This window comes from Punica granatum, chromosome 3, assembly GCF_007655135.1.
Source record: "Punica granatum isolate Tunisia-2019 chromosome 3, ASM765513v2, whole genome shotgun sequence".
NCBI lineage: Eukaryota > Viridiplantae > Streptophyta > Magnoliopsida > Myrtales > Lythraceae > Punica > Punica granatum.
In genome coordinates, this window is record NC_045129.1 from 33,818,400 (window position 1) to 33,830,355 (window position 11,956).

Consider the following 11,956-nt stretch of genomic DNA (forward strand, 5'->3'; position numbering starts at 1 on the left):
ATTCTCGGATTCGATTTGAGTTGGGTGCCTATTCCCTGATATTCGTAAAATTAATAGATTATAGAATATTGTTTTCTAATATTTGTGCGCGAATCAACATATTATAATTAATTCTGCTACGTCGGTTAGTATCAGAGCCTACGGTTTGATCTGGAACAACCATGCCACCTAGGAGAAGGGATCGTGTGGACGATGTTCTTGGCCGTGACAACCTGCAACATCTGGAATAGAGGTTGGAGCAAATCGTAGATTAGATGATGGATCGTATGATGGAGCACCTAACACAGAGGATGGCTGCACTTATGGGAAACCAGAATCAGGAAAACCCTAATCTGAACCCTAACCCTAATCCTGATCAAGAGGAATCTGGCGAGAAGTCGGAGGGAGAGAATTATTTTGCGGATATCCCACGTAGACAGCAAAGGGGTCTTATCGAGGATGACGGGAGGCGTTGGGAGTCTGGGATGCGAACTGAAATTCCAGAATATCATGGCAGCCTAAAACCCGAGGAGTTTCTTGATTGGCTGGCCACAATTGAGGAGATCTTGAAATTTAAAGGAGTGCCCGAAGATAAACGTGTACCATTGGTGGCAATTAGATTGCGAGACAGAACCACGACATGGTGGCAGCAGGTCAAATTAACCAGAAGCAAATTGGGCAAACCGAAAATTGTGACATGGGAGAAGAAGATGATGTGGAGGAATCCAAAGATCCTATATTTGATGGTGAAGAGGTCGTCGACGAAGAAGTAGTGACTGGTGACACAAGAAAGATATTGGTTGTTAGGCGTTCACGCTTAGCGCCTAAGGTTGCTGACGACAATTGGCTAAGGCACAACATTTTTCAATCCACGTGCACTGTTCTTGGAAAGGTTTGTCGTTTCGTTATTGATGCTGGCAGCTGTGAGAATATTGTGTCTATAGAGACAGTGCAAAAATTGGGCCTCAAAACGGATAAGCATCCTAAGCCTTATAAACTAGCTTGGCTGAAAAAAGGGGGCGAGGTAACCATATCACAACGTACATTGGTTTCTTTCTCTATTGGCGTGAAATATAAGGATGTTGTGTGGTGTAGTGTGGTGGCGATGGATGCGTGTCATTTATTATTAGAGAGGCCTTGGCAGTATGACTGCCGTGTAATTCATGACGGGTGGACTAACTCATACAATTTTGTGTTTGAGAATGTAAAGATTGTGCTAATGCCCAGCAGAGAGACGGAGAAACCGACATCTATGGGTGGAGAAACGAAGCTCTTGTCATTGGCTAGGTTCGAAGAAGAGTTGGACGAGTCACAATTGGTTTATGTGCTAATTGGAAATGAGGTGGGCGCTGAGGTGACAATCCCGACCGCAGCCGCATCCATAGTGGCTGAGTTTATTGATGTCTTCCCCGATGAGCTTCCTGACGGTTTACCACCGTTGCGTGATATTCAGCACCAAATTGTTCCGGAGTTAAGAGCAGCACTGCCAAATAGACCCCATTACCGGATGAGTCCTGGTGAGCATGAGGAGTTGAGGAGGTAGGTGGAAGAGTTGCTGGCCAAATGACATGTCCGTGAAAGCTTGAGTCCTTGCACAGTGCCAACCTTGCTTACACCGAAGAAAGATGGTTCGTGGCGCATGTGTGTGGAAAGTCGAGCCATTAATAAAATTATGGTGCATTACAGATTTTCGATTCCATGATTGGATGACTTGCTTGATCAAGTCAGCGGTGCAACAGTGTTTACCAAATTGGATTTGAAGAGTGGATACCATCATATTCGCATAAGGCCCGGCGACGAGTGGAAGACAGCCTTCAAGATACGCGAGAGGTTATACGAGTGGATGGTGATGCCTTTTGGATTGTCTAACACACCAAGCACCTTTATGCGTGTAATGAGCCAGGCCTTGCGATCATTCATTGGTAAGTGTGTTGTCGTTTATTTCGATGATATTCTGATTTATAGTGCTAACAAAGCAGAGCATCTCCAGCATCTACGGGCAGCTCTGTGTGTTCTTCGCAGGGAGAAATTCTATGTTGCTCTTAAGAAGTATGTATTCTTGGCATTGAAGGTCTTATTCCTTGGATATGTGGCCTCCGGCGACGGATTGAAAGTAGATGAGTCCAAGATCGAAGTGGTAAAGCAATGGCCGCAACCGAAGACAATTACTGAAGTTCGCAGTTTCCATGGACTTGCTTCCTTCTATAGGTGTTTCATCCCTCACTTTAACACCATTATGGCACCTATAACAGATTGTATGAAGGGTGGAAAGTTCGTGTGGACGGAAGAAGCGGAGAAGGCATTCCAGCTTATCAAGATGCATCTTGAAACTTCTCCAATATTAGTCTTGCATGATTTTGCCCAACCCTTTGAGTTACACAGTGATGCTTCTAAAGTGGGCATTAGAGCAGTTTTAAGCCAAAACAACAGGCTGGTCGCATATATTTAGTGAGAAGCTGTCCGAGGCCAAGTTAAAGTACAACACCTATGATGTGGAGTTCTATGCGTTGGTACAAGCAGTCAAGCATTGGCAGCATTATTTGTTTCATCGGGAGTTCGTGCTTTATACTAACAACGATGCGTTAAAACACCTTCACCGCCAAGATAAGGTGTCCCCACAACATGCCTCATGGATTGCTTATTTACTGCATTTTACCTTCGTGGTGAACCACAAGTCGGGGGTGACAAATCGGGTGGTTGACGCATTGAGCCGCATGAGTAATTTCTTGGTTAGCCTGCGTATTGAGGTACCTGGTTTTGAATGTCTTCGTGATTTGCTTGAGACTGATCCTTATTTCTCTAATGTTTTGGGGAAGTTCGTGTTGGAGAGAAATCAAAATTTTTGCTACATGATGGATTTCTGTTCAAGGGCAACCAATTGTGTATCCCAGATTGCAGCCTCCGCTTGACTATTATTAAGGAATTGCATGGAGAAGGCCATGTTGGATGAGAATGTTACAGTTAGTGCATGGCTCGTATTTTTGGCCGACCATACGCAAAGAGGTGGAGAAGTACGTGCAAAGGTGTCGGGTCTGCAACCTGTCCAAGGGGACAGCTACCAATGCTGGGTTGTATATGCCATTACCGGTTCCATCGCAACCTTGGGAGGATGTTAGCATGGATTTTGTGCTGGGTTTACCGCAAACACAGCATGGTAATGATTCCATCTATATTGTTGTTGATCGATTCTCTAAGATTGTGCATTTTATTTCTTGCAAGAAAACGGCAGATGCTATTCGAGTGGCTCAGCTGTACTTTCGCGAGGTGTATCGTCTTCATGGTTTACCGAAGTCCATTGTGTCCGATCGGGATACTCGATTCCTTAGCCACTTTTGGTGCAGCTTATGGAAGATGGTGGATACACAACTACAATTCAGCAGTGCTTATCATCCCCAAACCGATGGGCAAACTGAAGTCGTGAACCGGTCCCTCGGTAACATGCTGCGAAGTTTGGTGTGGGAACATGTGAAGAGTTGGGACCTCAAGTTGTGCCAAGCTGAGTTCGCCCATAATCACGTTGTCAATCGTAGTACAGGTTTTAGTCCTTTTCAGGTTGTGTATGATGTTGTTTTCAAGGGTCCTTTGAATTTAATTCCTTTGCCTAGCTAGTCTAAAGTTCATGGTAAGGTAGCAAATTTTGTGAATAGCTTGCAAGAGATCCATCAAGCTGTGTATGATCACTTGACAGCAGCCAACGCCAAGTATAAGCAAGCTGCGGATAAAAAGCGACGCTCTGTGGAATTTGAAGTGGGTGATTTTGTGTGGGCTATTCTTACTAAGGATCGTTATCCTGCTGGAGAGTACAACAAGCTTTCGGTAAGGAAGATTGGTCCTGTGGAGGTCGCGGAGAAGATCAATTCGAACGCCTATCGACTTAAACTTCCCAGCCACATTCATACTGCCGATGTGTTTAATGTGAAGGACCAGATTCCTTACACAGGTGACAGCTCGGACGATGACAATTCGATGGCGAATTCTCTCCACCCAGGGGAGAATGATACAGCAGAAGAAGCAACAAATCGGTACCTTTAAAAAAACAGGTTATGATGACCCTGTTTCGAGGGAAACGCCCTCCGGAGCACAACTCATGGCCTTTGGCAATGAAAAGACGAGATTTAGGCCGTATTCCATCGTTTATGGCCTCAAACAGACAATTTTATGTTATATAGGACTATTTTTACTATTTTAGGAAATAGTTTATTTTAAAGAATATTTTATTTTTTTCGTTATATTTTCGTTTTCTTTATTTAAACGATGTAAGCCCTAGGGTTTAGACAGTTTTTCTTTATCAATAAAGTTTTGAAGCTACCGTGCTCTTTCGCCCATTATCGGATTTGATTCGAGTTGGATGCTTATTCCCTGGTATTCGTAAAATCAACAAGTTATAAAAGATTGTTTTCTGGTATTCGTGTGCGAATCAACAAATTGCAATTAATTCCGCTGCGTCAAATACCCATCCACGGGAAGGAAAGTCTTAATTCGATTACCAGTAAACAATTCTAACCTAACCAATAAAAAGCTTCCAGCTGTACATACCTGTTGTTCAGTTATAAGCTAAACTCTTCTACTTAAGATGGCATCTTCTTAAACTCTCACTTTCAACCAATTCCGTTACGTTCTGTTTCTTCTTTAACCAATTCCTCCCTGAGCTGCAAAGAAAAATTCTCTCTCTCTCTCTGTACTAAGTTTCTTCTCCTTCACCCCTTTCCTTTCTTTATTCTCGGCAAAGCCAGCTTCAACCTGGAGAAAGAAAATAAGAAAAAGAAGGCGGCAGTGGGAATTGTCAGGAAGAGGAAAGGATTTTTTTTGTGGGCTATAATTAGTAAGCATAATGGGTTGGGCTTAAACAAATAATCCCATGGGCTCGGCCATAATCCAAGTGAATTAATAGTCCCGTTCATACACACCAGACATAATGTAAAATATAATATATGTGAAATGCTCATAATATAAAAGATAATATATATATATAATGCACATCATGATGGTACGTACATAGTAGATATATGATGCATAGTGTTCACAATATCAGTGAGAAAGAGAAGGCACAATTCATCGCTATACGTCCCTCAGCTCTGTAAGTACATATATAGAGTCATGTAGCAATAGTCATCACATTATACGCGAGTCAATACTTTTGGTCACTTGGGATCATGAAAAAGCAGTTGCTGAATCTATATTACGTGCAAATTCCATTTCTCATGCAAGATTTAGACATTCGTTGATGGTTAAAGATACGGTTTTCTGCAACTTTTTTGCATTCAGATAACTAGATAAGCAAACGAACGTGGGAGACTGGCCTTGTTTCATTTGAAGAATTACGAGAACGAATGAAGATAAGACCTAAAACAATTACCAATATGCTTCCCGTAAATTCCAGCCCTCAAGCCGCCCCTGTTTCAAGAGGATACTAAACTGAGTTTCCAATCTCTCTCTTACCAAACAAAAGTAATAAATACAGTCACTGGCTTGGAAGGATTTCATCTTCTAAGAGATGGCTACACGTCAAAAAAAGATACCGATGCTACACTGTACTTATTGTGCTGAATGGGAACGGACATGGGGGAATAGAGACTTGAATTATCCCTTCTAGCATCAGCATGACCTTCTTCATAGTCGGCCTGAGAGAAGGGTCTTCCTGGATGCACCAGATCGCCACCATCACGAACCTCTCGAGCCTCTTGAAATCACTTAATGCCTCCTCATCGTTCTCCACGAGAGCGTCAATCGTCTTCTCTCTATAGCAATCGTAGGCCCAGTCCGCCAATATCATTTTATCTTCCCCTCCAATCTCAATATCCACGCTCCTCCTGCAGCAAAGAATCTCAAGTAGGAGAACGCCAAAGCTGTACACATCAACTTTAACTGTGATGGGCGAGTTCCTGAACCACTCGGGAGCGACATAGCCTCGAGTTCCTCTTATGGCAGTGTTCGTGTGGGTTTGGCTTAATAATAAGAGCTTGGCAAGCCCGAAATCTGAAATTTTGGCACCATAGTTCTCATCAAGTAGGATGTTCTGAGGCTTTATGTCGCAGTGGATGATCTGCGTGCTGCATTCTTCGTGAAGGTACAAGAGCCCCTTCCCGACGTCCACCGCGATTTGGACCCTCTGTTCCCAACTAGGCTTCATCTCATCCCCAAAGAGGAAGCAAGCCAAGGTCCCGTTACTCAGGTACTCATAGACCAGAAGACGGTTCTGCCCCTCGTTGCAATACCCAAGAAGTCGGACGAGATTCTTGTGGTGTGTTTGCCCAATTACGAGCACTTCGGTCTTGAACTCCCTCTCGCTTTCCTGGAACAGCCGGTCTAATTTCTTGATTGCGACTTCAGTTCTGGAATTAGAACCATTGCCCACCTCAATATCACCCCTATAGACTATTCCAAATGATCCCCTACCAAGTTCTTCCTTGAAACCATTTGTGGCATCTTCAAGCTCTCTGTACTTAAAGCATCGAATGTTTACATCCAAACCGCTCTCATCCATAAAAATTCTGCTCAATTTCTTCTGGTAGATAAGAAAGAAACCAAGCCCAACCGCACCCATCAACATAAAGTTCAGAAACACTGAACTTCCTAGAAGAACGGACCCTGCAATTATCAGAGCATTGTCGTCGTTCGAACCCGAGCTGGGAGAGCCTGGACTCTGAGGTTCAGAACCATACTTCCTCATCTTAACGAAGGCCTTACTGCTGGTATTGAATTCATACCTTCCATTTGACAGAGGCAGCTTCTTCTTCCAACACATGTCGCCTCCAAATATTGCAACAGCACACATACAGTCCCTTAAGCACGAGTCCTTGCAGTCATCCTCACCGAAAGGCTGCAGACGCTCATAGTCAGAAGTTGGCCAATTAATGTTAGCCACTTCATCAAGCACAAACTCATCCTGTGATGAACTCGGGTCAACGACTCTGCAGCCCTGGGAAAAATTGGGTATGCAGCCTGTATACTCATCACTTTGGTTGAGAAGAGAAAACCCTCTTGGGCACTGACATTTCGGCCTCTTGTTGACTCCGAGTTTGCAGATCCTGTTATACCCGCAAACACCGCTTCCTTTGGTCGTGAGGTTACCAACGCATATATTATCAGGCACCAGCCAAATAGCTGACCACTTCCTCTTGCCTGCTGATACGTTCTTCGGATAAGAGTATTGAATGAAAACTCCATCAAACTCGAGAGTCGCTCTCAGGTAGTAGTCTTGGCTGGATACCACTTTGATCCCCAGATTCAGGGGCGATTGCACTCCATTTTGGCGAAGAATATATATGTATCTGGTTGAACGATTGAACCCGACTGCCGTTGCAGGATTGGTTGAAGCATCTGAGCCATTGCTGCTGTAATAAGGCTCATTTTCGTAGCTGCCAGGCAAGTTCACAGTCTTTAGTTGGACAGTTCGGTTCTTTAGATAGAGCCGAAACCTTCCTTCTCCGCTAACATTGGAACCCGATCCCCGAGAAATCAGTATGACTCCATTCTTCCTAATCTCTTGACCGGGCAATATAGTGTCCGTTGGATTGTCAAAAGTCTCCCAACTTGTCTCGAAGTATTCATCCCTGAGGCCGAAGTTCCCTGAATCCTCAAAGAACCCATGGGTGACTCTGCTCACTACGGTACCAGTACTCCACAGGAAACCTCCCTTGTGGTCGTTTATGACCAGCCCCCGGTCGGAGGTGACCTCCAATCTCGATCCCCTGGGAACGGGGTCGATTTCCCTGTTAAGCCAAACGCTCGTCTTTTCTGGGATCTTGTCGAACCACGTAGTTAGCAGGAAAGAGTCGCTGTTCTCGACTTGGCTGAACCCAAAAGCGAAATCCCCGGAAGGAGAGAGCCAGTGGCCTGGGGCTTTATCGTCACCGGCGACAATGAAGCTGCCCACAGTTATGTTGGTTTGAGAAATGGCAATGTGTGGAAAGAGGAGGATGCAAAGTATGGGAATTAGGCGGCTAAGCCCACGAAACAAAGAAGCCATTGTTGCCAGCTGCTTTTCACATGAAGCAGAACAAGTGTATTGTATTGCATTAATTTATAGCTTTTAGCAGCAGGAGATATCAGTGAGAAAGAGAAGATTGAAGCTTCCGGCGAAATATCTATTAGACTAGCAAGTAAGCCGAAAAAAAAGTTTGACAAAAGGGGAAGGGCTCTGAAATCCAAGTCGATGGACCACTGAATTGTTTGTTTGTCAACTTGGGCCACTCCCCTCTTGACAGATAAACCAGATGGTCGTCATCGAGTTATCCAAATCGAGCAAGAAAGTGGCCGGTAATCAACGAATATGTTGATCGAACGTGTATGGTTACAGTGTGGTCGTAATATGGAAATAGTGATCCAAGAAGACTGTAACTTGGCACTGGTGTTGTTACGCCAACTCCCATCTTATGTTCTCGATGGAAAAGCTTCTACGGTGCTGAATGGGCTTTGTGTCCCTCTAGCTGTTGGATTAGCCCTCTCTCTCTCTCTTCTCAAGACGGTCCCCGGCACAAATGTTGCCCTAATGGCCAATCTGAGTCCAATGACTGAACTCCAATGCTATTTTGTCTTTTGTGAGAGTAGGTGTCGTACTCTAATTCATTTGTGAAAGACAAATTCTGCCGACACACGACTGTACGTATAGAACAAAACCGCGCAATCGATTGTCCGCAAAGTCTATATTCCAAAAATGAATTGGAGTAGAACACAAATGATTTTTAATATGAGACTAGCTCCGGAGGTCATCGACTTAAAAGAATTTCCAAAAAGTTTTTTTCCCTCTGAAAAGTCAAGAGGGATGTGACTAGCACTGGCAGAGGCCAAGTTTGACCGGCAAGTTAATTGAGGCAATTCTGGTCAGATGAGACACCACAAACATTGGCCGGAGAATAGAAATGAGGGAAATTCATTGACTGTGGTTTACTTTTCGGAGGTCCATATTCGTAATTAGCCCCAACTTTCAATTTAATCAAATCAAAATTTTAATGCATATGTTATGCATGTCTAAATATTACAACCCTACCTATGTTATTTAACTTCATTAGCAATCTATAGAACCGTTTAACCTAACAAATTATCTTGCAACCGATTGGTCTCTTCCGTTTTGGTAAATTCCCTAAATTCAATATAAGATTTTCTTTTGATGGTTTAACTTCTCGGCATCAGGATCGATAGCATCAATAAAGACTTCAAGGCCCCATAGTTAGACCCAATTCTCTTTTCAAATCAAGTCCATGTCCATCCTATTGCTTCCCCTTGAGCAGCAGCTGCTTCTTCACTTCCCCGAGGCCCCAGGTTGATCCATTTGTAGGCCTGCTGCTTCGGTTCCTGTATTGGGATGAATGTTTGCCGCCTCATCCGACCCAATCTCCCTTCCCCAGCCCTCTCGACGAACACAGACAAGTATAGGCACACTTTTTGTCATCGACTTGAAAATCAAAGTTCAAATCTTGGTCGTGGAAGTGGAAATGGCGGTTCTTAATCATTTCCCATTACTACCTTTACTAGGCTCAAGGGTATCTGGTAGCAGCACCTACGGTAGCTGCTTCTTTAACCGGTCCATTTCCTTCTTGTTTTTGAGAGTTCCATATCAAGGGCAAAAATTTTCCATCGCCTGCGAGGGACTGAGGTACCCAGTATATATATACACTGCCTCGACTCGATCATATGCTTCAAATTTATTTTTAGTCACTTTGAGTCAGCATGTACAAAACATAAGGAAACATGTCCCTCTCCCTTGGATTCCCAATCCAGAGGACACCCGATCAGCTTCCTGCCTAGTTTATCATGCCCGACTTTGAGCTTAGTATTTCCAGGGAAAACTATAGCGGCTTCATTCCTTCCTTCTCCACAAGCAGTTAGTTATCCAGGAGTCCTTTCCGTCTGAGATAATCCGACCTTAAGCTTGTGTGTCCATGACACATTCCCTCAGGAAAACCTTTTTTTCGATTCATCCCACATGATCCTAGCTAGCATTCTACGTCCAAGGGCGGATGCAGAAATTCAACTAGGAGGGCGCGAGACCTTGAAGGGGCTAGTTGGGAAATGTTCTCCTAAAATGGGAGGTGACTATTAGAAATTTCATCAAAATTTGAATAATAATAATAGTTAAATTTCCTTAGGATGTCGTAATTCTAAGAGGGGACTGAGTCCAACCCCCATCTGCATCTATGAGGTGCTCTTTTGGAGAGCCTTGTCCAACGAGTTTGAAATCCATGAACCATTATGGACTTATTACAGGTGTCCCAAGCACCATACTTATGACCCGTTTGTGCGGGTGTCTTCCTAGTAACATCTACAAAACCGAGCTTCTTCTTAGACTGCGGAGCACGTGTTTGACCTGTAATTAAGATAATTTTATTGACCTCATTAGATGAATTGTGATTGTATAATGCTGTACCCAACAAAGATGGTTGTATTGTGAATGTGTATATATATATATATACATAAATTACATTTTGTATAATGTGAAGATATCATACATATATGTATCCCTAATACCTCCCCTCGATCTGTTAGGGGCTCTGCTACTGACAGATTGCTACGATGAGACTGAAATAATGAAAGCGATACATTCTTAGTTAGCAAGTCTGCAACTTGGGATGACGTGGGGACATATTGAACAAGAAGTTCTCCATGTGGCAGTCGCTCTCTAATGAAATGATAGTCAACCGCAATGTGCTTACTGCGATCATGCTAGACAGGATTCTCAGTGAGGTAAGAAGTGCTGATATTGTCACAACACGCTATGATCGGACTCGGTGAGTGGCAGCCAATGTCTTGTAGAAGCCAGCGTAGCCAAAGTGTTTGAACCACAACATAAGCTAGTGCTTGAGATTCAGCCTCTGTCGAGCTACGAGATACAGTTGGTTGTTTTCTGGATCTCCATGATATCAGATTCGAGCCCATAAAGACTGCATAACCTGTCGTTGAACATCGACTATCCGGACACCCAGCCCAGTTTGCATCTGTATATGCAGTGATCTGAAAGTTAGCAAACCTGCAAAGATGAATACCATAGGAGGACGCACCACGAAGGTGTCATAGTATCCTCTTAGCAGCCTGTAAGAATGTAGTTCTCGGAGCATGCATAAACTGACTCATTAGATTCACTACAAAACATATATCGGTCTAGTAATAGTAACAAATTGCAAAGCATCTACCATACTCCTATACTCGGAAGGATCCTGAAAAGGATCACCATTTGTCAAAGAAAAATTACTTATGGACGGTAGTGGCGTCTTAGTTGCAGAAGCATTGTCAAGACCAAAACGGAGCAGAACATCCTGTATATATTTATGCTAAGAAAGAAACAGTGTGGTCGCAATTTGAGTGGCCTGAATACCCAAAAAATAATGAAGAGTACCAAGGTCCCTCATCGCAAACTCTCGAAAAAGAAGAGTGATGAATCTGTGAAGAAGGGATTATGAGCTATCTATGTGGATAATATCATCAACATAGAGAAGTAGAAGAATAATATGAGACCCCTGACGATAATGAAGAGAGAGGTATCAACTGGATTCAAATGAAAACCTTGAGAGAGTAGAAAAGAAGTGAATCGAGTGAATCAAGCCATGGGTGCCTATTTTAACCCATATAGGGATTTGTACAGGCAACAAACATGATCAGGAAACTGAGGATGGACAAATCCTAGAGGTTGATGCATGTAGACCTCCTCATTGAGGTGACCATGAAGAAATGCATTCTTAATATCTAATTGACGAAATGCTGATGAGTGAACGGTGGATAAAACAAGTTGAATGGTGGAAGGTTTGACAACTGGATTGAAAGTTTTGTGGAAATTTATTCCAAGTTGTTGAGTGAACTCCTAGGCAACAAGACAAGCCTTGTAACGGTCAATGGAACCATTAACCCGATACTTAATTCTCTATTTCCAGGTGCTTCCAACCACATTCATATTAGTATTCCGAGAAACTAGACTCTATGTGTGATTCTGAAGAAGAGCATTAAACTCTTCACCCATGGCCTGGCGCCAATTCGGATCCTTCAC

At 43.4% G+C, this 11,956-nt stretch overlaps 2 protein-coding genes across 2 annotated transcripts; one reads left to right on the forward strand and one right to left on the reverse strand.

The window, feature by feature from the left end:
- Positions 1–619: 619 nt before the first annotated feature.
- Positions 620–2,428, forward strand: LOC116200565. The gene is made up of 2 exons (XM_031531401.1): positions 620–1,518; positions 1,708–2,428. Exons 1-2 carry the CDS (start codon positions 620–622, stop codon positions 2,426–2,428), a joined length of 1,620 nt encoding a protein of 539 aa, XP_031387261.1.
- A 2,839-nt stretch (positions 2,429–5,267) lies between these two features.
- Positions 5,268–8,178, reverse strand: LOC116198553 (G-type lectin S-receptor-like serine/threonine-protein kinase LECRK4). The gene has a single exon (XM_031528723.1). It carries the CDS (start codon positions 7,946–7,948, stop codon positions 5,504–5,506), a length of 2,445 nt encoding a protein of 814 aa, XP_031384583.1. The 5' UTR covers positions 7,949–8,178; the 3' UTR covers positions 5,268–5,503.
- Between the last annotated feature and the right edge of the window lie 3,778 nt (positions 8,179–11,956).

Coding starts and splice junctions, on each gene's coding strand:
- LOC116198553 (XM_031528723.1), bottom strand. CDS start 7,948: ATGGCTTCTTTGTTTCGTGGGCTTAGCCGCCTAATTCCCATACTTTGC.
- LOC116200565 (XM_031531401.1), top strand. CDS start 620: ATGGTGGCAGCAGGTCAAATTAACCAGAAGCAAATTGGGCAAACCGAA. Junction 1,519..1,707: donor GAGCATGAGGAGTTGAGGAG/GTAGGTGGAAGA, acceptor TGATCAAGTCAG/CGGTGCAACAGTGTTTACCA.